This window comes from Daucus carota, chromosome 3 (assembly GCF_001625215.2).
Source record: "Daucus carota subsp. sativus chromosome 3, DH1 v3.0, whole genome shotgun sequence".
Taxonomy (NCBI): Eukaryota; Viridiplantae; Streptophyta; class Magnoliopsida; order Apiales; family Apiaceae; genus Daucus; species Daucus carota.
This window is the reverse complement of record NC_030383.2, coordinates 59,609,897-59,635,342: the sequence shown is the minus strand read 5'-3', so window position 1 is coordinate 59,635,342 and position 25,446 is coordinate 59,609,897. Positions and strand designations below refer to the sequence as shown.

The window sequence follows — 25,446 nt, the reverse complement described above, 5'->3', positions numbered from 1 at the left end:
ATTAATAATCATGTCCCCTGACTGCACAAAAATCATGATCAATAAAAACTCCCCACCTCAACAAAAAATAGTGATTATTGTGTGGTCATGAGCACGCAATACAAGACCCGAGTTAAAAAACCATATAAACATTATCGATAATAAGTTAAGTGATCCCCACAAGTCTAAGTTACAGGGTAAAATTAAAATTGAGGGACTTCAAATATATAAACATAACTGATAATAAGTTAGATGATCACCACAAAATGATCCCCACGAGTCTGGGCTATAGAGTAAAATTAAAATTCAGGCACTTCAAGTTTACTTTGGAGAAAGTTGGGAGGAATTGGTGACGGAAATGTTGGAATATTTATTTAATCTAAACTTGTGTTAAAATAAATTATTGTTAGCAGATGGTTTAGTTTGTATCAGTTGTTACGTGTGTATTAGTAGTAGTATTAGTGGGTGTATTAGCAGGAGAGATATTATAGAAGGGTCATGGGTAGTTGAAGTATTTTAGGAGTCTAGTACGCTAGTTGCTAGGTTAGTTGTTATTTTTGTAACTAAGTTAGTTGCTATTTTTGTGTTACCTTGTGCCTGTAGTTCTATTTAAATTGCATGTATCTTGTTTAGTTTATTAGAAGAGAATACAATGTAGTTTTTATGTATCTTCTCCGTTTATACATATAAAACTACTGTTTCTATATCCTTATTATTATTTTTATCAAATTTCAACATGGTATCAGAGCCAGGTTTCGATCCCGGGACATGTGCATGCATGTAGGTGTTAACCTGGCTCTGATACCGTATTAAAATTAAACTACTAAAATGATAACTTCATATAAAACAAGATGAAAATATATATGTACAAGAGCCAATAAACTCGTGAGACTAATTACTGCTTCCACGTACTAATCCTACAGTTACTAATACGCTGTGAACCAGGCTGACTTATTCAAATAAACAAAATATAACGTAAACATAAAATTTAGATTAAAATCCCAACAGGAAATAAGCAGGGACTAAAAATGAATAATTACTTACTGATTGTTCAAAATCTAATTAGGGAGAAATATAGTGATATTAAGAACAAAATACTGACTAAAAATATAAAAAGTTAAGTTCATTAATTTCCCAGACAGCTTGGATTAACCTTCACCTGGTTCCTGATTACATTGAAACAAGTGGCGGGGTGTTGTAATATATTTCATGCTTATATTTTTAACGAAAGGGCCTAGAGTATATCTAGCTAGTAGTTAGCAGCAGAGAATGTGGGTGATGAGAAATGAGTAATAAATTTTACCGATAGAAATGCACAAGACAAGTATGAAGTTAATTGAATTCTGTCAACTTCTGATTGAGTTTCTTATTGCAGCTACAACAATCAGTTCCATTTCCTATACTGATTTTTACAACTGAATCCAGGTTGATCAACTCAGATACAATTAATCTGTATTTTATCCGGCTAAAATTAATTATTAATGCATATATGATCAACAACATTACGCTAAAACTCTCTCATATATGTTAATATGTATGCATTGCAGAGTGCAGTGATGAGCATGCATAATTGAATAAGGGAGGATAAGTATCCACAAATTCAATATTAATATGCTGCAATCTTTGAACACAGGGAGATACGCAGATTTCCGGGATATCCGATTAAGCCAGAACCTGCAGCGGAACAGATTTTTAGCGATTCTGAAAATCGAACATCTTATTTGACTATTAATAACTCGACCATATTATGCAATCATACATCCACTTTGAGAAACAACACAGATAATAAATTAATTAATTGAAAGAAAGGACCACGCGGGTTCCCTGTATTTGGCACTTGGATGATCGTGACTTAACAAGTCCATCCATTTAACTCTCTATGGATTCATAGTAATCAATACCTGCAAGATCATACCCTGTATCGTCTATTCTCGGCTTAAATAAATGATCATCTTGTACCTAATTGAACTAATTAACCCATTCTATGATATATGCTCAAAGGCTGAAACTTCTGAAAAAACTCATTCTTTTTAAAAAAAAAATTCACTTTTCAAAAATGTATAGAACTACTTAAAAGAATTATTATTAACAATATATTGTTCTATTAGTAATTTTATATTTAGGAATTTGTAAGTAAAAAGTAATTATTTAAATACATAAATTTATTTTTTTTAACTTTTTATTTATGGTATTTTAAACTAAGGCAGACTGGCACCAACTCTCTGTAAAGTTTACGGTAAAAAAATATGTTCACTGTAGGTGCTATAATTAATTAATTATATAGTATGATTTCCGTAGTTTAAAGGATATATAAAGAGACTATTTCAACAAAAAATAAACTACTAATACGTTCACTGTAGGTGCTATAATTAATTAATTATATAGTATGATTTCTGTATGACTACTATATATTGATGTTGTTTAAAGGATATATAAAGAGACTACTTCAACAAAAATAAACTACTAATTATCGTAAGATCATATTTCATTGCACGCAATTTGTCTGAAAATGTCAAATTTAGTGTATAGTTAAAATCGAGTTCATTTGATTGAATTCTAATTCCGCTTGAGAAGGAATTGATATAGGTCATAAAATTTACCGAAATTTTGCTACAATTTTTTGGAATCTCACGAGTCATAAAGAGATTTAAAACATATATAAAATACACTAGTTTTATTTCTAAAATACATTGTTTTGAAAATTTCTGAAACACCATCTTCAACTATACCAGTCTACCACCAATTTTATTGGATCTAAAAAGCCATAATTAAATACCGATAATTTCACCAGATAATTAAAGATCGTGATTAAATACGCTTATTTCAAATTTGTAATACATATATCTTGATTTCATAAATAAAATAATAAATAATTCTACAAAAGTCCAATTGAATATACCCTTTCATAATTGATCATTAATCATTTTTGTGATGCGTTACATGAAACTTATAATGAAATTAATAAGGTAATTAATCATAATATTTTATGACTTTATTAAAAAAATTATATCTTAGTGACACCAATTATATCATTGATATATAAATACCAACCAATTATATATTTGTGTTAAAATATAATAATATTGGGATTTGTTTTTATGTCTCTTTTTTAGGAGTTTTATTGTGCCTGGTTGAACCGGAGAAGCAATGATTACTTAGAAAAGGTTAATCGTTTTTTTGTCTTCAGGAGCAGTAATTGAAAAGTTAGAAATCCAAGTTTTTTTCTTCCGCTTCTCACCTTATCCATTGACATATATATAAACACTTAACAACTTAAAATTTTTACTTCTGTTTCTTATTTCTATATTTTAAATAAGAAGATATTTAACATGTGAGAAATTCTGAAACCCTAATTTTCTTTTTCTCTCTTCTCTCTAGCCGCCTCCCTCTTTTCATTCTCGACGGGGCTTCCATCGGTTTTCCGGTGGAAAGCCCCAAATCTTTCCGTTTGATTGCTAGTTCTTATTGTTCTTGCTTCTTCCATTGATTTTCTTAATAAATCTCCTTCTTCAAGAGGGAAAGTTTCTTAGATCTATATCACCGGAACTTTTGATTTTCGTTCTTATTCGCTTCCAGAGGGCTTTTTGGATTTGTGGGTGGATCGATTATCTCTTACGTGTCGTGGTGCAGATCTAATTGCTTTAGTTTTTAGTTGGATTTTCTCTAGTTTATTTTGATTATAGTTTGATTTCTCTCCCTGGTGAGAGTGTGTGATTTTCTCTCCTCTTTTGTGAGAGTTGGTTTGGATTCATCGATAAAAGCTTTCGGGGATTGCATTTGTGGTCGATAGCTCAAACGGAGTTTTTGAAAAAGATGGTGAACACAGAGCAAGGATCTATACATGTACCATCGTCAATTTCAACATCGCTTATTTGTCTCATCTTAGCTATGAAGACAGGCATGTTAATTTTTTCTATGTTTGTTCGATTCGATCATTCTTGTAGATGCCGTATGGCTATTATTTAATGAATTATTTTCTTTTCTTCAAAAAAAAAAAAAAAAAAAAAAAAAAAAAAAATAAGAAGATATTTCTTTAAATTTAGCCAAACGGCATTATCTATCTTAATATAACCCCTAATCCTATATATATACCTTAGCCAGTCCTATGTTATGCTTATGCACGCTCACAATCTGACCCGCATGTGTTGCTACAGTATAATTAAGAATCTTAAACTTTTTACTAGAGCGTTATACTTGCATGTACTTTTCGTTAGACGGATGTTCAACATTTTGAAGCCAACTTCTTGACTGATTTGGAGGTTCAAGTGTCCAATTTAACTGTTCAAACGCGCCTCTCGAATGGTTTTGGAGGTTAACTAATCAACGGTGCCGTTTGCTATCGTTTTGATCAGTGATCGTTACCCACTCAAGTTTGTAGTACTAGCAACTTGAGGCATCGATCGAACATGCATATGATAATTAAGATCATTCGTCTAGTTAATTATGCAATCACTCACATTCGGTCGGTCATTTTATGTGATCGAATTTAAAGACGATTGTTTTTTATTGACTGTATTTAATGTCGAATGTATAAATCAATGATAGTTGCCATCCAATTGATCAATTTAAGATTATTCAATTTTACTCGATCGATTTTAGACGTCCCACTTGAAGAAACAAGAACCGAGTGAAGCTTCTGCCATTTACATTTTCATTTTGATCGAAATGAATTCCTTGTTTATAAACTATTTTTTAATAAATTTGGGCCACTAACAATTCAATATATTATAATAATTAAAATATATTAATACTAAATTTTTTATGTATATGCAAAAGCTCGCTAGCCCTGCAATTTTCCCCTTTTTATGATAAAAAATGATAATAATGAAATGTAAGGTATTATCTCCTTTTTGTAATTGACTATTCATATTATATACTCTCTCCATCGCATCAAATTGTATAAATTATTTTTTGGCACGGATTTGAATACATTTTTAAAATATAGTTCCATCATATTTTTAACCTCTTTCTCTAAATAAAAATTTGATATTTAAACTTTTATTCAACAAAAGAAAATTTTAAAATAACATAGTAGAACTACAATTTGTAAGAATCTCAAATTACAATATAATTGCAAACAGTTTACATATACATCCCAGTGGTACAGCACGGAGGGGGTAACTGATCAGCGATACATTTCCTACGTCGTACTTTGATAACAATAGCTCAAGAGTGTGAAAATTTAATTATAAATGTAGAATGATTAAGAAATAAACAGGGTTATATATATACACAGGCGACAAATTATTAATGAATGTAGGTACAAGCTAGTACTCCCTCCGTCCCACCAGATTCTTTACAGTTTCTTTTTTGGGATGTCCCATCCAATTCTTTACATTTCAAAACTTACCAAAAATAGTAAATGGGTCCCACCACTTCCCAACTTTTCCTTCCTTTTCACACTACTTTTACACCCTTTTCACACTACTTTTACTCTACTATCTCTCTTTTATACATTAAAAATTGATGGGTCCCGCCACTTCACCCACTTTTCCTTATCTTTTCCACTACTTTATACATATTTCTTAACCTCCGTGCCCAAACCAAACGTAAAGAATTGGCTGGGACGGAGGGAGTAACAAGTTTTGTTTGGTATTGTTATCAAAAGAAAGTTTGACCGCAGGGCACAGTGTGTAGAATCAAAAACGACAACCCTAAATTTGGAGCGTAGCATCGACTTGGATAGATCGATAGGTTACATATATGCTGCTGTTTATTTGTCAGGTAGATGGTGGTTATGAATTGGATCTCATAAAACACTCGGATCCATCATGATTATGACTTGTATTATAGCGATTCTAATGGTTCCCGTTCAATTCAATATAAATTTTCTTTTAAAATGTCTTTTCAATTTTGTACATTAAAATTTTATAATATAAGAATTTAAGTATAGTTGCTATTTTTTTTACCACACTCATTTTATACATTAAATATTAGTTGATTTTATCATTTTTTATATTTTTTTCCCCACCAAAATTGTATTTCTTTTAATTTTCGTGCCACATCTATACTTGGTACGGAAGGAGTACCGGAATACTCAAATTTTCAAACGTGTTCTACTAAATTCCACATCAATTATTGCAAATAATGTAGGTTACATATTTGAATTATTCTGCATTTTTACAATATTTCTTAATTTTATAATCAAAGTTAATATTTTCATATATTATTAGTGGTTTCGAAAATTAACAATTTAAGTAATAAAATTTATAATTAAGTCTAGTTAGAAATTAAGAAATACTATTATTTAATATATCGTTCATTCTCTGTGATTCCCAGTCAAAACCCCCAAAAGGTCGTTGAAAGATTGTGCATGCAGATATCAAATGTCAAATCATAATAATGATATCATAATTTGAAATATTTTAGTTAATTTTATAACTTTTTTGATTATAATGGAGGTTAAATTGTTGAATTACTCCCGTCATAGCATTTTGGCTCACTTGTTGACTAAATTAATAAAAAATAATTGATCATGTAAAATTTGCTTAATTTATAAGACATTGTACTTCAGTGCTGGTACTCGTTATATTTATTGACTATATTTTAAAATAGTAGCTTATAACCCATGCAAGACACGAGAACTTTTTAATTATTTATAAACTTTTTAAATATATTTTATATGGTGTGAAAGAATTTAATTTATAAATAATAAATTAAAATTTTCAATTAAATAAAATCTGAAATTATGATTTGTTTGTAAATCAGAATTATTTTAAAAATACATAGGTTCTACTTTTCAGACTTGTTTCCGTAAAAAAAAACTTGTCACACATGTTGGATCATCCGACAGTGGCGATGCAGTAAGAAATACACTATCACGACCATTAATGACTTCAAATAAACTATTGTAATCAAGCCATTTCTTTTCTCGTATATATCATGCCAAAGTATTAAATTCTTTCTATCAAATTTTAATGTATTTTGATTAGAACATGTGACATCAGCTTCCATTATATTTATAAATGTATTTTATAATAGAATTACTATAATGTGAATTAAATTTGGCTTATTAATTTTATAATATATTAGATAAAAATAATTTTGTGACGGTGCCATTTATATGATTCTACAATTAAAACTGGTAGGAAATATTTATTTTGGATTAAAATATCCGGCTTATTAATTTTAAAATATATTAGATAAAAATAATTTTGTGACGGTGCGATTTATATGATTCTACAATTAAAATTGGTAGAAAATATTTATTTTGAATTAAAAAAATCATAAATATGTGAAAGACAGAATTTGTTTTGGTTTCAGAAAAGGAATTATAAACATGCAAGTAGATATGAGCCTTATAGAATAGAAGTTAATTTTGTTCTAATCCAACGGTGCTTATTTGTTCAATGAGTTAATTATCAAGTTGGTCACTGAAGTGGGTTTAATGTATCAAGTTGGTCACTGAACTCAAAACGGTATCAAGATGGTCACTGAAGTGGCCAGCAATATCAAACAAGTACCTTGAAATATGAGTTCAAGTAGTAAAAATATTATTTACAAAGTTTTACACATTATTTTTAAATGTTACCACAACCAACTAAAAGCTTATGACTTCTAGTATTTAATATAATATATTTATATTTTATCAAGTTTATTTATTATTTATATTTTATTATATAGATATCTTCTTTGTTTTAATTAAAAATAAATAATAAATAAACTTGATAAAATCTAAATATATAATCATAAATATTAGTAGAAGTCATAATCTTTTACCTGGTTTTGGTAACATTCAAAAATAATGTGTAAAACTTTAAAAATAATATTTTTACTGCTTGAACTTATATTTCAAGGTACTTGTTTGATATTTCTGGCCACTTCAGTGATCATCTTGATACCGTTTTGAGTTCAGTGACCAACTTGATACATTAAGCCTACTTCAGTGACCAACTAGATAATTAACCCTTTGTTCAATAAACGATCCCACGGATGATAAGCTTTGGACCATGCGACCAAATTATCTCATTTTCTTGCATGTCAGCTAATATGAGGAGGTTGACTAAAATTATAGATAAGAAAAATGTGTATTGTCTTTGTTTTTTTTATTTATAAAAATAATATATGGCTGAAGATGCTCCTCGTCGAATCTGTTAATCAAAATTCACCATGTTCTTAAAGAAAAAAAAAAGAGATCCTAGACGCCGATAGAGGATAAAATTTCTTCCCTAACTTTAATCATTGTTCAAAGTAGTGTACGACGTATGGCTTATAGCTTAAGCATTCTCTCTCATCCTCGAAACATTCCAAGACCCAGCATTAAAGATGTCATCTCAATCGCCCCCCTCGTCCGCTAAACCCAAAGAAACGGAATGTAACCAAATAGTCCCTAGCTAGGATATATGGGTACTCTACTCTCTCCAAGCAATTAATTACAAGATGGTTAGATGGACTCCTACCCACTCATTCCCTCAATCATAATAGACAAACCCTCCCTCCCCCACCCCCCTCTCTCAAAAGGCCACCACTTGATCACATTACACACTTAAATGCCATCTTCAATAACTTCTAAGCTCATATCTCTCTCAATCACAAACTTCATCTTCTTAACAAACCTCACTACTTAATAAATTACTTATCCATTGGATGTTGTTATCTTGTTCTTTTTTTTCTTTCGTCTGAAGTGTGCTCTTTGTTAGTCCGATCCGGGTCTGATTCGAGCCGGAGAGTCGTGTAATGTCTCTCGAATTCACCACCGAACGTGTGTGTTATGTTCAGTGCAACGTCTGCAACACTGTTCTCGCGGTATATATATGTTCTTCTACTTCTTCTCCTCTTTTTTTTATGATACATTTGTGTCGAATTATGTTAACTAAGTTATTAATTATAGACAACATAATATTTTATTTAGGTTTAATCGGCTGACGGCCGCAAGCTAAGAAATCAGTAGCTATCAGGTTTTGATTCAGTTGTGAGATTTGATGATATATATGTGGGAATCAATCTTTGTGCACTAAGATTTTAATTAAGCATGACATAAAATAATTATAGATAGTAGTAAAAGAGTTTTGGATGAACTCATATTAATTTTTGTGTTGAGTTTGGTTTAATTAAGGATTATTAATTAAGATCTGGTATACATGAATTCTGTTGAGTTGTGATGAAAAGGGTGGAGGATGACAGTTCATGTAACTGTGCATAAATGTAACTGATGAGTCTAGGGTCTATAGCTTAGGGTTTCTTCAAAGGTTAAAAGCTGGATCAAGACAACGTGATACTTTTTCCTTAAACTTTTACAAGGATACTGATTTTCATGTGTTATGAATTTAAGATCGAAAGCTAATAGATTGGTTTCCGTTTCATTTATAACACTTACCACTCAGTCATCCCTGTGTTTGTAGTCTAGCTTCATGAGTACTAGGCGAAAAGTACGAAATAGGTTATCCTACTAATCTTATCAGCTGATCCGGTAAGCTTGTTAGTAATCAAGCTAATCGATTTCGGTACTAGTCAATTAAGGTCTCTCTCTCTCTCTCCCTCCCTCTCTCTCTCCCTCCCTCTCCCTCTCTCTCCCGCTCCCTCTCCCTCCACCTCTCTCTCTCTCTCCCTCGCTCTCTCTCTCCCTCTCCCTCCACCTCTCTCTCTCTCTCTCTCTCTCTATCCCTCCACCTGTCTCTCTCTCCACCCCTCTCCCCCCCCTCTGCCCCCTCTCCTCCCTCTCCTTCTCCACCCACTCTCTCTCTCTCTCCATATGTTTCTGTGATCTGTGTCTGTGTTTAACAAAATGTTTTATAAAGCGCCTACCCATCCAAATGATTTGCTTTTTGAAACATTGATCTTTCTTGGATCTTCCTGTCCTTGATTGACAAGAAAGAGAGGAAGCTGCTGTAAAATAGAAACCAGGTTGGTAAAAATCATAGTGCTTGTTCTTTCATCATAACCCCACCCAGCCGTAGGGTCTTTTGAAGAGACCCTTTACAAATCCATAATTCATTTAAATATTTTTTCATATTTGAGAAAAAAATATATAATATTCACCAACCATTTCTGAAATACATAAGAGAAGAGTTGAATGATGGGATAGATGGAACGTACGCAGAGACACAGTAAGAGCAGCTTTATACATGGCTAATGGCCTCGATTTTCAGACACTGTCTTTAACTTCTTTCTGCGTGGTTACATGGAAGTGTCATGCATTCTGTCAGATACAAAAAAGTCAGGAGCATTAAAAGGAAATACTTCTCTACTTACTTTTCGATATTAATCCACAAACTTAATTAAATATTCCGAGGTCTTCAGCTATGTTACTAAGACTCTTTATTTTGTCTTAATTACCCGTGTCGGACATTCGACACTCAGACGTGAACACCCAAACACTTATTTTAGGCCAAAAATATATAAATTTTTAGAATATTGACGAATCCGACATTCAGGCATGTATCAATGTCGGATACTTTTAGTAGAGTCTTCGGGTTAGCCTATTATTTGGACTTTGTTTATCTAAGAATTATTTCATTTTATTAAATATGAATTCCGATTAGCAGAGCCCACAACAACACCCGAGTTGGACTTGAAAATAGCCGTTTTTCTTGAAATGATTATATTAATGTTAATGTTGGGTGCAGGTGAGTGTTCCATGCAACAGTATGACCACAGTGGTGACAGTGAGGTGCGGGCATTGCGTGAATTTGTTCTCTGTTAACATGGGACCTATGCTTCACTCCCCCCCACTTCAAGATCTTCAGGTTTTATTTTCTTTTTTAGGGATCGGCTGCAAGCCTGCAATTACATCTCTTTTTTTCTACTTCTTTTCCTGGGCAGTGAATAATAATTGAGATGATATATGTGCCCGAGAGAGAGAGAGAGATTAATTACAGTACTCTGAGTGACTAGTATTGTGAGAGATAATATTAGCCAGTTGCAACTTTGTCTTAGATGCTATACAAATATTTTAACATAAAAGTAAATTTATCAATTTAACATTGGGGGTGGATATTGTGTCAAAATAGCATAACTATTGCACATGATTGGGCTTTAGTAGAACTCATTAATTAATTAGTCATTAATCAGAGAACTCTTTCTTATTTCACAATTTATATTGATATCTTTGATTTAAAAATTATATAAAATATATATGATGATGAGTAAACTAAGACACATGGAAAATATGGTATAGTTATAAAAATAATTTTGAAAACTAACACTTAGCATATATTATGTAGAGTATATATTATTATATACTGTGTTTAATAAAAATCATGACACTATTTATTAATATTCGATGAGTTACGTAAACAAACATATTAATAATTAAAAAATATTACATATAATTGAACATAAAGTTGAGACCTAAATATAATATAGGTAAATATAATATTCATAACATATTAATTATATATACAACAAAAAGGACAACTTGCCAAGTCATTAAAGCGAATCAAGTAACAAAATTTTTATATTCACTGGTAAGATTTTAGATTTGAAAATTATTGATTTTTTTTTGGAGTCACTAACGTTTTTCATATTAAATCGCTTTATAATATTAATAATATATGTGAACAGTTCTATTTATTTTAACACAAATTATTTAAATCCTTGCAAGATACACCCCATCCTCTTAATTTTACATGTTCATTTCGAGTTTGAATAGTCAAATCGATTTTAACTGAAATTTACATGTATCATATAATTGAGAAAAATAATAAAAATTATACCGTTAAAAAATATATTTAGTCTATTAATATGCAACTTTCAGATTTTAAAATAATGAATAAATAATTTGTAATATTTAGGCAAAAATTGGCTTTCAAACACTAAAATGGACATGTAAAACGACGACGGAGTGAGTAACACGATCATAGTAACTATAAGAACTTATCATAATTAAGTTGATATAAACATGAAACATGATTCGAATGTTCTTACTGTGTTTTAAGTTTATGTTTTAAATTCGAAGCCAGGTTATTCAGTTTCATTTGTTAAACGACAAGCGAATGGAGTAGCTAGTCTCTAAATTGTCAAAAGGTTTTTACGTCTCCTCCAGATGTATTGTTGGATACTCTTCTGTATGACATTTCGTATTAATGAAATTTGTCTTTTATTAAAAAAAAATATACTTCCCATGTAATTGGTCACACTTAATTTAATTTGTTCATAATTAAAAGTTCATTCTTTTATTTACTCAAAATAAATATACATATGATAGTTATAAAAAAATGAATGACTATTCATATATGTGAACATAAAACTATATTCAATTTATCATATTTACTTAATATCAATAATATTTGAAATAAGCAAAAAAGAGGGAAAACTGGTCTGCAGAAAGTATATAAAATCATCCTAGCTAGGAGTGTCAAAGATCAAATATGACTCTGAGTCACCTACCAATTTCTGACGGTCGAAATTAATCGTTTTTGTTGTAGTGTTGTATATGTTCGAATTCTAAATTAAACTTCAAACTTTAAAATTGATTAACATATAGTTGATCAATAGATATCATGTGCTTATAATAATTTCTGATTTAAGTTACAAAAAAGAAAGTGCAGAGACAAGCGGCAAATGGTAGAAGAGATTGCAGCTCATCATCATCTGATGAATGCATCAAGTTTGTGGCTCTTGAATCGGCTCATGATCAGCATCAACAGCCTCCCAGAATGCCTCCCATTCGCCGTCAGTACATTGCTTCCTGTTTCATTGTCAAATCTTCAGTTACAGTAGTGCTGGCAATACCCTAGCTAGCTAGCTAACCCTAAAATTGCTTACTTGGCAAATTATTTCCCCTGTTTATAAACACACACCCCACACTTACTATTATCATGTGGAGTTTTTGACAAGTTTGTAGCAGTAATGAACTAAGTTTCGCGCTTGTGCAGCACCAGAGAAGAGACAACGTGTTCCTTCTGCATATAACCGATTCATTAAGTAAGTTGTTTCCTAACTAATTTATTAATTAATTAGAATATTTCTTTGATTCATGGTTGTAGTTTACTAATTTTTTATTAATTCGTAAACCAGATCATAAATTGAATTTCTATGCAAGATGGAATATTGTGTCACTTACAGTCGGTAATGGCCATGTTTCTTGTAGTGATACATATCCGTCTACCCTAGCACAAACCTTCAATCTCTATATTTTTTTCTAGCTAGAATCATGGTTATGTTGAATTGCATAAAGTTGCCTCTCTTTGCAACCCAGCTCTCAGTATCGAAATTAACAGATATATATTATATATATCAAAAGTATTGGGTGGGAATACTTGAACCATTTGTACAGTACTATAATTAAAAAAATGAGTTATAAATTTAAATGCAAGTGTTCCATCAAGGTCAGAGCCGCATACTGTGTCTGCCTTTATGTACTAAGCTTCAGTTTTATGCAGATCATTCTATACGTATATAAGAAGATTTTTGTGATTGACCTTGCAGGGAAGAAATCCAAAGGATAAAATCAGTCAAACCGGACATTAGCCACCGTGAAGCCTTCAGCACTGCTGCAAAAAATGTAAGTCAACCCAACAAATTTTAACGTGTTATTTGGTTACAGTCAAATCTTTGTATCTCTATCTTAGTTTAAAACTTATGAGATTGGGAGTGTCAGAATACTGTATGATTCTGATAAGTCCTTCTCCGGACTTCTAGCACCTTAAAATTAGTCACCTAACATGATATTAGAGCTTTGAGAGATCAATTATAATTTGAACGTCGTGGGGGTTGGGGGTGGTATGTGTTTAAAATTCTGTAATTGACCTTCACCCATAACATGAAGTTATAACATAGACAAAGTTTACAGTATATAGAACCGAATCCTTATCCTAACCCGAGCCCCGTGCACCCGCGCATAACATACTCAATTAGTATCAGTTGCAGACTTCTCCCTTGAGGTCATCACCCAACTCAGAACTCTAAGACAATTAGCAAAGAATGATTATTGCTGAATGCATGGTAGCTGCCGTGAATTGTCATTTATAACCTATATATATACTGTTCCCTCCTTCCCAATTTGTACTAGCCTCTTTGACTAGCACTGTTTTAAAAAAAATGAATAGTGGACTTAATCTCAACCACATAAAAAGAGTTAGTGGATGTTAAACAAGTATAGTTTATGAATGTGTGATTGTAATAATCTTAAATTGATAGATTCCAGAAAAGGAAAGTGGTTCATGTAAAGTGGGATAGAGGGAGTATTAGATATAGGATTCTAACTAAATGTGGGGATTATATATGCAGTGGGCACATTTTCCGCACATTCATTATGATCAAAAACGGGATAATAGCAACAAGCTTCAGAAGTCGGATGATCATGCAGTTGCAGGAGAGATTACTCCCAAAACTCATCACTTGTACTGATGAGATGAGATTAATTACAGCATTATTATTGCTCATGTCAATAAAATCATAAAATTCCTTATATTTCCTAACTATATATTTGTAATTTTTACATTTTGATACATGTATAAGCACTATATACCAATATTCTTGTGAAAAATGCTATACTATATATATATGAAGTTGATTAATTCTTTAATTACAAAAATATCAGCCATTGCATCTGCAAGGAAGCTAGTTTCTTTGTTGCAACTTTGATAAAGCCTGGACAGTGAGGGAACTACCGGTGATAAACCCTTAATTGATATAACTTTCATATTGCTAGCCAACTAAAATTTCCGACTTCACGACTGTTAGTAGAGGCTCTATTTGACATTGTTGTTGCATAGCAGCTTTTTGCTTAAAAGTTGAGAAAAATTCGTTTGATAAATCTAAAAGCACATCAGCTTTTTCTTGTAGCTCAAAAGTTGTTTTTAAGAAAATCAGGTCCCATACTTAAAAAAATATATGTTATTTTTCAGCTTTTGAGAGAAGATGTTATAAATTTCACTATCAAATCTTAACAAAAACATTTTCTTTTATATTTTAAATCAAACAGTTATCTGATTTTTACAACAACGTTTTTTTGGCCAACACTGGCACATTAGTTTTTAACACTATTACCAAACAGAGTCTAAAAAGTTAGCTGAGAGAGCTAAAAGAAAGAGTATATAGGCCACTATATTCTAGCAAACATTGCACAACAATTTTATTTAATAATTTCTCTCTAAATCTAACATTAGGCACGAGATTCTTTGAAACAATTTTGTAAAAGGTATCCATATAGGGTTGTTATGTGTGCAACAATATCCATCAGATAGCTCAACTATGGCTACTGTGGTACTAATGCTAACTAGTGAAATGCCCTTGCCTGAGCCTAAAGAACCTGGATTTTTCACACAGAGGATAATGTGCGAAGAAGACTCTTCATCATCGGCATCCAATTATTTGAGTGTCACAACTATGGTTCCTAGATAAACATTTTGTTTAGGCAACCTGGATTGTAATTAACTCTAGACTTGTAAAATTATTGCTACGACTTATGCGCTACAATAATGTTACTAAACAGTGATTATACTTGTCAACTTAGAAATTAGGCAAAAGCAAGTGATCTGAGGTATCAGCAAGGTCTACCAGAAACTTCAGTAAGGGTTACAGAGGGAATATTTCTCAATACACTTCAAATCTTATTTTGTCAATGTACATTGAGCTCAGACTTCAGAGGCCCGAGCTAAAGCACTGTAGAATTGATGATGAACAATTCTGCATACTCAAAATGTACTTTCAAACTGAAGCCTGACAGTCACTAATGCATAGATTTTAACAGGAACGAGCTATATTTTCACAATTAGTGTTGAGTGGGTGTCAACTCAAGTCCCACGTTACAAAAAACAAAGAAGGTTTGTCTTGAATATTATAAACAGTTAAAAAATTTCATTAGTACGAGGCTTTTGGATCAGGAGCTCAAAAACAAATCTGTGCCGGTCTACATAAACTGGATTATCTATTTCCAGATTCATTCCCTTTTTAGTCTCAATTGTTCATAAAATTAACAAAACAGCATGTAATCAAACAAACTTGACATTCATATATAATCATATTCATTAAACAAGTTGCTTCTTTTTATGCACCCAATCACAAGTCACAGACAACATCAACTTCTTGCTACGGATAACAGAAAGTTCTAGTTATAAAAATCACGACAACTTCGGTATTTGATTCAAGTCTCGTTTGACACAACTTAAAATAATTTCCGCGATAAACTGATCGATTTTGTCCTCTGAAACCAATTCTCTGCAGTTCAGTACTAAACATAAATGGACCGCGTGGACTTCGGCCTCAACTGCAATTACATGCCCAAAAATCGATGAGTTGTCGAAAATCTTATTTTATTTGTCGATTATTCAGAATTTATTTACGAATAAATATACCTGATTACTGTGACCGCACTTTTTCTTCCTACAATTCGTTGCTCGTGGAGGTAGCCGTGCATAACATCTAAAACACCCGACGACAAATATATTAGCAAAATCCTAAGGAAGCTATATATAAATATAAGCTGTAGCAGAATCAAGAACGAGCTAAACAAATTATCATGTGATATATAATAACCGCTTACTTGCGACAAAATGGACTTGTAGAGATGAGACTTCCGTGCCAGTTCCACCAAATTTCGTTCCGCAAAATAACGAGAATAATAATTAAAAGGCATGAACAAGGTCTTCTGCATTGTGTATATTCTTCCTGAATCTCTGGCAGCTATTTCGAATATGGGTTGGAAGTTTGTGTGTTCTGGTCAGACCTGTGTGAGTTTATATACAGAGGATTAATCCTTTAACTATCTGTATGCTTGTAGAGTACGTATATTATCTAACAGAAGAGGTGAAATTGTTTACTTGGCTGAGTACACAAACAGATATATATTCATGCACTTTTTTACATTTTTTATTTATTAAATTGATCATAATTTAATTGAAATTTATATATTATATAATTAGGAAAAAATTTGTATCATTTAAAAGTACATCTAGTCTATTTTAAAATGTAATTTATTATTTTTAAAATAATAAAAATATATGTATCAAGAATTGATTAATTTAACTTTTAGAAAATCGAAAAGGACATGTAATGAGATGGAAAAAGAATATTTTAAGTTTGCGGTTATTTGGTGAGTATAAATTTGAAAGTCAATTGTATTAGTTTATGTCAAGTTTTAGGATGAGGATAATAGTTTAAAGGTTGCAAATTATTGACTAAACTTTTTACCAAATTCAATCCAGATGAGTGACTATAATTTGACATCTAAATATTATTGAAAGTAACTATCTTTCTTAGAATTAAAAAAATAATTATTTTCTGAATTTAATAGTTTACTAATTTAGAAAATGTAAGATACTGAAAAGTTTATAAAATTGTTTATAAAAGTTTGCTTGAATTCAAGTCCAAGCCCAATATGGAGTCAAAGTTCTAAGGACCATTTGTTTAGGGGTAACTGACAAAAGAAAGGGAAACAACCCGTTTATTGCCTTTGTTTACATATTAAAAATAATTTTAATATAATTTAGAAGTCAAGATATTTTTAAAATTAATGAAATTTTTAAATAATAAAATATATCAAATTATAAACGTAAATATATTTGACTCTTTTGATATTATTTAATATTTAACAATCAAATATAGGAATAATCATATAAATTTTCATTTCGTTTCCGGATCAAAACCAAACAAGTAATACAATTTACCATCATTCCTTTCCTTTCTCTTCGTTTCTTTTTCTGAATTCCATTCCGTTTCCTTAACTCAAACCATAACTATAACTGTCAAATTCAAGTTAGAATCTTATCGTTCATTCAAAAACCACTTCTACTCCTGACCAAAAAAAAAAAAAAACTTCTAATCTTGACACAAAAAAAAAAAAACCACTTCTACTCGGTTTTGTTAAAATTATCATACTAACATTATCTTACATATTTTATTAATTATATTATTATTTTCAAATTTCTTATATTTGAAGTATGTTAATCAATTTTATAATCGATGAACGAAGCTACACATTCCCTCGATTATGTTATTGGTTTTAAAGATACTTCGATGCCTATTACTTACAAGTTACAAGTAGACAAAGAATGATCAAGGAGTCCCTGAAAGTTACACAATACAATACGTGTGATACAGTGAGTGTTTGTGCAGGGCTTAAAATCCCAACTTCTGATTTATAAATTGGAAGCATTTAATTCGAACTATTTGTGTAAAAATTGGAAGCATTTAATTCGAACTATTTGTGTAAAAAGTCAAAGAAGCACTTATAAAAAGTTAGGAATGCTAGCTTTTGATCCAGGATTTCTATTTATTTCCCAAACACTTTAATCATTTATAAGTCTTATCTTGCTTCTAATTTCTACTCCACTTATTTATTTTAAGCAAGAAGAAGATCACCCAAACGGCCTTATCTTACTTTGTCCCACTTAATTATGCACCATCACCATGTTACTGTGAACCCATTCAGCTGAGTTAATCATTTATAATTTAATACTCCATCTATCCCATTTTAACTGATGTTTGACTTGAGGTGTAAAAAAACAATACCTACACTCAATAAAATAATACAATTCTTATATCAAATAAAAGTTTAGGTTCTAAATTTTTATTTGATATAAATTTTATAAAAAATAATTATGTTTAGATGTGATTTTTTTAACACCTTAAAATACGTGTAAAAAAGTCAAAAGCAGTTAAAATGGGACGGAGGGAGTATGATTTATTATTTAATGTGATTTATATTTTATTCTGAAATTTTAGATAATTTTAATTTATTAATGATTTATGAATCATAAAAAATATTAAAATATAATAATAAATATAAAGGATATGGATGATTTATACAACTTACGAGTAATTTTTATTAAAATAAAGTTCAGGAAAATAAAGTCATAAAAGAAATACTTCAAACTAAAATGTGACTTTAAATCAATTTAGTGTTATTTCTCACTTGAAACCGACTTCTGATATTATTAAACAAATATTTTTCAATTTAAATCAAAATTGTCTTCAAACCCCGTACAAACAGACTCTATATCTGTGCATCAGAAAACTTCAATTATAACATAGGATCAATTAATATGTACTAGACAGGGAAAAGATCAGGAGTATCAAAGTTCCAAGACATACTCCCTCCGCCCCCTGAGTAGTATACATTGGGGGACGGGGACGCGGCACGGACTTTAATGCTCCTGTAAAGTGTAGTTGTGTAATTTATTTTTAAAATTTTCTTTTTCTGAATTAAAGTTTGGATGTTATATTTTTATTCAGAAAAAGAAAATCTCAAAAATAAGTTACGAAACTAATGTTTTATAAGAGCATTGAAATGCGTGTCGAGCAGTTGAAAAGAAAACGTATACAATTAAATGGGACAGAGGGAGTACATAACAGTGTGCGTTGTCTACTTTGCACTCTGGAATGTATTATGGAACTTTGAAGCAGCAGGCATTTAACAATCAAAAACATGCATCTACAGACTACAGCATTATCACAGTATTGAAATCAGTTGAAACGAGGAACCAAAATGAAACAGCCATCAATATAAATCACGACACAATAGAATCAAATACGCGACTACAACAATTACCATCAAGCTCTTCATAGTTCAAACTTCCACCCAGTGCCAATAAGAACTTGTCTAACTACCACAATATATAGTACCAGACGCTTATTACAAACTGCTAAACTTCCAGCAGATATAACTAGATAAAGAAACCCGAAACTCAGAGTCCTCTTAATTATCCCGAGCCCTTGGAATCCAGCACCGACTTGGGCCTCAACTGCAAAACCAAACAAACCACGTAATTATTCAGTATTTCAACAAACTTCATTCATTCACCCACTGATACAAACTGAGATGTGAAACAACAATCCCGACCTGGTTGCTATGCCCACACTTCTTCTTCCTGCAGTTTTTAGCCCGAATATCCAATCGCGCATAGCACCTGTCAATTCAGTAACACTTCAATCAAATTCCGCAATCAACACAATAATGTACTCATAATAAAACAGTATTTCTTCCGTCCCACTCATTTTTATACGTTTTTTTTAGTGTTCAACACGCATTTTAATGCTCATATAAAGTACAGTTCCATAACTTAAAATTTTTATTTATATTTTTTAAATAAAAATCTAAATGTTAAATTCTTATTCAGGATAAGAAACTCTTCAAAACAGATTATAGAAATGTACTTGACGGGAACATTAAAGTGCGTATCTCGTTCCCATCCTCCGATATATACGATTTTTAGGGGAACGGAGGGAGTAGCCGATGATAACCGAAAAAAATGAAAAGGTTAAGCAAGATGAGTCTTACTTCCTACAGATCATCTTGCGCTGGTTGTGCTTCTGAGCCAGAGCAACCAGGTTCAGATCAATCTTCGGAGGCCCTCCCTTGCCTCCTCGAAGCCTCAAAAGCACATCCAGAGTGGACTCTGCGAACAGTCATGATAATTGAGTAATTTAATTTACGAACACACGCGAAAACAAACACAAACACAGACGTTAGATTACCGTTGTGGATCGGATAATCACCGATTACACGGTGATCTTCGAGCTCTCGGCCTGCGAACGCGAGCCTCAGCTCCTCCACGTCAGCCACAGCTACTAGAGAAACAAAAAAACGCAGAAATAGACAAATACTGAGTCAACTCGCTAAACTCACTAAACATTAGTTGCGACTTGCAAACAGAAAATGAGTAAAGTGTAAAGAGGAGAGACAACGAGTCAACTCGACAAGTAATATCAAATCACAAACGAACCAGACTCGTACGACTCAACAGCTTCACCGCCAAAACATTTATAAACTCGTACGGCTCGCTATAAATCAATTATAAACATAGTAGATAGCAGAACCGAGTCGACTCGGCAAATTAATATGAATTTGAATGATACAGATCTCATGCAACTCCGCTTTTACGCACTAAAAACAAACAAAACACACGTAAAAACGAGTCAACTCGGTAATAATATCAAGCTAAACGGTACAAAAACTAGCAACTCTCTTTACACACTAATTACAAACAAAAACACACAATGTACATCGACTCGGCAAATAATATCAATTTAAACGCTACAAAAACTCTCAACGCACCATTATACACTAAACACAGACAAAAACGAGTCGACTCGGCAAACAATATCAACTTAAACTATACAAAACTCGTGAAATTCGCCACGACACACCAAATACAAACAAAACTCGAGCATTTCACCACAAGACAAAAACAAGTGAACTTAGTAATCAACTCACTATCACGCACTGAATACAAACAAAAGAAATGCGTAGCGAGTTAACTCAGAAACTCACCACCGTTCTCATTAGCAATCTGCTTCTTAACGGACTCGACCGTGTCACTCGAGTCGACACCGAGTGCAAGCGTTTTGCTGCTCAACGATTTCACGAAGATCTGCATCTTACTCATCTCTCTCCACAATCTCTCTCTGGGTCTCTGTATCTCTCTGAGGTGGTGGATGTACAGAAGAATATATAGATGTGGGAAATGCGTGGAGGTTAGTTAAGACGTGGAGAGAATATAAACGAATATAGTAGTAATTCGCAAGGGCATATTTTCTTGGCCAACACTCAAAATGTCTAGGTTTAGGCATCAAGGTAAAAAATGAATGTTCGGTAACTTTATTTCCTAAATTTTTAGTACTCAAGAGTGTGATCTCAGAAATTGGGAATGAAAAATCAGTTGACCGATCAATTTTATGATTAATTAAAATTTATTGAATAATTTTTTAATAATATATTTTTAATTAAATCGAAATATAATTAATAAATTGATAAAATAATTTTTAAGAATTAATTAAAAAATTTAAATAAATCGGATGTTTTTAGTATAATATCCACAAGTAAATATAAATTTAACTTTGTTTTTTGTATTTGGACGTACTCATAAATTTAAATTGGTTGATAACAAACTAGCACGGACCGTACGGTAGTAGATACTAAATTAATAAATAATTGCATTTTATATGTGTTTACAAAATCTGGGCTTGTCGCTCCTGTGAAAGCGGTTATTTTGGCCCATTCTGCGACAATATCGACTATTTGAGCAATGACCATGTTTGTCTGAAACTTCTGATCTTAACGACTTGTTTTAACTCTAGGTTCCTTGCATGTAAATACAGAAAAAAAATGAAGTAAAGAAACAAATGAAATAGGCTTGTAGCTAGCAGACCACAAGAAATGGGGAAAAGAAAACAATTGGTAGGTTTGTTTGGATTGAGATTAGGAGTGAGAATCGGGAATGGAAATGAAGGTTAACGGAAATGGAAATGATATGAAAATCCAAGGGTGGGAAGGGTATAATTTTGAGGATTGGGGTTCCTATTTTATAGCACCAAATAACTAATTCAAACACAGCATGTGATTGAGGTTCCGATTCCCGTTAACCGGGCTCATTAACCGTGTACCAAACACCCCCGATCAAACAATCAAAAGTGTTACGAATTTTGCTCAAACTTCCAAGTCGAAAGTGAAAACACTGGAGTTCCTTTCCATGCAATCATCAAACACTTGCCATCACTACTGAGAGTGCAGAACCTTGCACAAGAAAATCCCTTCTTAAGAACCACTTCAGCTTGATGAAAAGATGATTCCGGGACTTCCACTTCCACCATTTGACACCTCACAAAGTATGATCTCCACACGTCGAGCTTCACACTTCGCGTAATCCTCTCTTCTCCCTCGGTTGCAAGAGTGTTTATGATCCCTCTGCCAAAGTAATGTCTTTCAAGAGTCTTCCTGTGCTGGTTATCGCGGTCCAGGCACTCTTCCAAGCAATCAAACCATGTACTATAGAAGAAAAGGGTCTCAACGAAGCGATTGATAAATGAAGGTGAGTTGTCGTTGGCTTCTATTTCATGTAAGATCATAATCAGGGGATTGAGTTCTTTGATTACTCTCATCAAATTTTCCATTTTATCAGGCCTCGGGAGCATAGTTCTGAGTATTGTAGGAGCATAGATCACCACCGCTTCACCAGATTGAACATCAAATAATTCTTTGTTCAGGTTACTAATGTCATCCACAGATACGACGTTGAATGAAAAGGAGATGTTCAGAGGATTGGCAAAGCTTTCCAGCCTCTTGCCAATATCCTCAACAATCTGCTTGTCTACTGTATCAAGAGCGGTTATCTTGAGGTACTTAATTGGATAATCTTTCCGCTCTGAAAGGGCTTGTATCATAGGTGGCCACTGCATTCCACTCCTAATATGAAGATCAATGAGGTGTATATCGGTCTCATTTTCCACATGTTCTAGAATAGTCTGCGTTGATGCAAAGTGCAAGACCTTACTAAATGGAATGTACTCGTGGATCGCCACAGCTGTTTGATCAACACCTGTAAAGAGGCCATTAAAATTGGGAGTTCTAGCATTGTCACTAATTGTACTAATTCTTCTACTGCCCGTCTCTCTGGAGATTCTCTCTTGCAGAGCTGCAGAAAAATACGACGTTAGTCTTTCAATTGGATTACCTGACCTCGAGGCCTTGCACTGGCAGAACGCAAGCATTCTCCTTGCAGAATCAATCTTCCCATCCCAAATTTTTTCAGCCGCAGATAAAAGAAGGTGTGCAAGGTCTGCGCCGCTTGTTTCCTCCAGTGACAGACTCGACAAGGCCGAACCATAAGGGTGAATAAAAGTTGTAACACAGTCAAGATCTTTGCTAGGGAACTCAATGTACCTCTCTGCAGCCACCCTTATGATCTCTTCTGTCGAGAGCTTCTGCCTACTTGAACTTTCGCAGCTCGGATTGCCTAAATTTTCATGATCTGACAACCTTTTCCCCCCTCTTTCGTATCTGCTGAGAAGCTCAAACAATGAAGCAGAACCAAAACCAGGCCTCTGCTTGACTGCAGGGGAGTCTACTCGGGGGCCGAGGCTGGGAGACACTAAATCACCGAATCCCACTTCTGCAATTTTTCCCTTATCAATGCTCGGCTCTCCGGGTTCCTCCAGTCTCGACACAGATACTTCTACTGCTCGACTAAAATTTTCTTCCTTAAGGACTTCAACTGGCCTATTATCACCTGTCTGAACAATATTTGAACTCGATATCCCGATATAACCCGACATTTTAAATACCCGTTTTTCTTGTAGTGTAAACCGACTATATGTCTCTGGAGTCCAAACATCTTTAAGATTATATATATACCTGTAAAAGCATGCAGTTGGTGATATCTTCAATTCTGCGAAGAGGACAATGTAACAACATAATGAACTGGTTCATCAGCAAACTAGTGGAGCTGAACACTAGAGACAAAAATACAGCCCGAGAAAATTGCATAACACATTGATTCGCAAGTATATAATCAATGGAGCCAAGATATCGAAAAAACAATATTTGGGTATGGATAATTTTAATGACCGGATGAATCTTTTTGAAGATAAATAATTAACTGTCCTTGGAGTATTGTCTGGATTTAGATCAGTCCTCTCTATGTTCGTTTCTTTCTCATTTTAAGAAATTTAAATAATCCACGTTACTTCTGGGTTAAGGCTGCTGGATTTAATATAATAAGCGAGATAGACATAGTTTGGCTGTAAAATCAGATATTGTACGGGGATCGTTTACTTTTAAAGTCTAGAACTCGAATGTCAAAATTTACACATTTTTAATTTATCTAGTGTTTGTAAGAGCATCTCCAACGGCGTTGGCTATAATCGTTGGCTAAATTGGACCTGTAAGACTTTATGTAAAATTTGCTGAACCTGTAACACATTTTGCTTCAATGGTATTGGCTATCTTGGTTGGCTATAATTTAAAAATAGTATGTTATTAATATTTCAAATTGTTAAAATAGAATATATCAGTTCAATATGGTAATAAATGATGTGCAATCTTTCTACAGATTTTCTTACAGACCTGTAGAGGTTCGACAAATTTAGCCATCCATAGGAGGTTGGCTAAAATTATAGACAACAGGTGGGCGTGGTTGGAGTGTACTTTTTTGACGATGTTGGCTATAATTTTTAATTATGGTATGCCAACTCACATTTTAGCTAAGGGTACTCTACGGTTGGAGATGCTCTAAGTCTTGAACGGCACACTTCGGACTTCTCATGAAGGAGTATTCGGTTCAAAATCGAATTAAGTCGACTAGATCAAAAATTAATTGTTTTTTCCTCTTTGACCGATCACATTAAAATTCAATTATTGACTCGAAATGAAATAATTTAATTTAATCTGGTCCGGTATGAAAGAACCAAATTTATAAAAAAATAAAAACATATATTATAAATAAAGATAAATTTCATCATTTATTAAAAAATATCAATCACCACCATTTCATCAAAGATAGATATAATTATGTATAGAAATTAGATATTATAATTATAGCTTACAAAATATATAAAAAATAATATAATATAAATATAAATGTCATATATTCGGACTATTATGTGCGTGTCGAAATATTTTATTTCCGTATATTCAATCTGGCCCGAAAAGACTGAGTTTTCTAGAAAATCAAGACTATACTGAATTTTCACGATTCAATTCAGTTTGATTTTTCGATTTCAGTATGATTTCCCTTCCGGTACGATTTTCCTTACCCCTACTTTTTACCCTGCTTGTGATTATTCTGAAATAAAAAAATTTATCTCGAC

General features: G+C 32.5%; 3 protein-coding genes across 6 annotated transcripts; 1 reads left to right on the top strand and 2 right to left on the bottom strand.

The window, feature by feature from the left end:
- Positions 1-8,239: 8,239 nt before the first annotated feature.
- Positions 8,240-14,476, top strand: LOC108211527 (putative axial regulator YABBY 2). 4 transcript variants are annotated; one of them, XM_017383154.2, is made up of 6 exons: positions 8,240-8,724; positions 10,545-10,664; positions 12,459-12,591; positions 12,801-12,843; positions 13,348-13,423; positions 14,149-14,476. In XM_017383154.2, exons 1-6 carry the CDS (start codon positions 8,656-8,658, stop codon positions 14,266-14,268), a joined length of 561 nt encoding a protein of 186 aa, XP_017238643.1. In that variant the 5' UTR covers positions 8,240-8,655; the 3' UTR covers positions 14,269-14,476. The 4 variants fall into 4 exon arrangements, with proteins under 4 accessions (XP_017238643.1, XP_063945805.1, XP_017238642.1 ...); XM_064089735.1 differs by having other exon boundaries at positions 8,244-8,724; positions 12,468-12,591; XM_017383153.2 differs by having other exon boundaries at positions 8,247-8,724; positions 12,795-12,843.
- Positions 14,477-19,272: 4,796 nt separating this feature from the next.
- LOC108213633 (ubiquitin-ribosomal protein eL40y fusion protein-like) lies at positions 19,273-21,308 on the bottom strand. Its single transcript, XM_017385436.2, has 5 exons — positions 21,134-21,308; positions 20,338-20,430; positions 20,141-20,258; positions 19,703-19,769; positions 19,273-19,604 (listed from the first exon to the last, which is right to left on the bottom strand). The coding sequence occupies exons 1-5, from the start codon at positions 21,246-21,248 to the stop codon at positions 19,563-19,565; spliced, it is 435 nt and encodes a 144-aa protein (XP_017240925.1). The 5' UTR covers positions 21,249-21,308; the 3' UTR covers positions 19,273-19,562.
- Positions 21,309-22,275: 967 nt separating this feature from the next.
- Positions 22,276-23,913, bottom strand: LOC108212825 (DELLA protein RGL1-like). Its single transcript, XM_017384536.1, has one exon. It carries the CDS (start codon positions 23,911-23,913, stop codon positions 22,276-22,278), a length of 1,638 nt encoding a protein of 545 aa, XP_017240025.1.
- Positions 23,914-25,446: the final 1,533 nt, after the last annotated feature.

Coding starts and splice junctions, on each gene's coding strand:
- LOC108213633 (XM_017385436.2), bottom strand. CDS start 21,248: ATGAGTAAGATGCAGATCTTCGTGAAATCGTTGAGCAGCAAAACGCTT. Junction 20,431..21,133: donor GATTGCTAATGAGAACGGTG/GTGAGTTTCTGA, acceptor TTGTTTCTCTAG/TAGCTGTGGCTGACGTGGAG. Junction 20,259..20,337: donor TGATTATCCGATCCACAACG/GTAATCTAACGT, acceptor GACTGTTCGCAG/AGTCCACTCTGGATGTGCTT.
- LOC108212825 (XM_017384536.1), bottom strand. CDS start 23,913: ATGTCGGGTTATATCGGGATATCGAGTTCAAATATTGTTCAGACAGGT.
- LOC108211527 (XM_017383153.2), top strand. CDS start 8,656: ATGTCTCTCGAATTCACCACCGAACGTGTGTGTTATGTTCAGTGCAAC. Junction 10,665..12,458: donor CCCCACTTCAAGATCTTCAG/GTTTTATTTTCT, acceptor GTTACAAAAAAG/AAAGTGCAGAGACAAGCGGC. Junction 12,592..12,794: donor CAGAATGCCTCCCATTCGCC/GTCAGTACATTG, acceptor GCGCTTGTGCAG/CACCAGAGAAGAGACAACGT.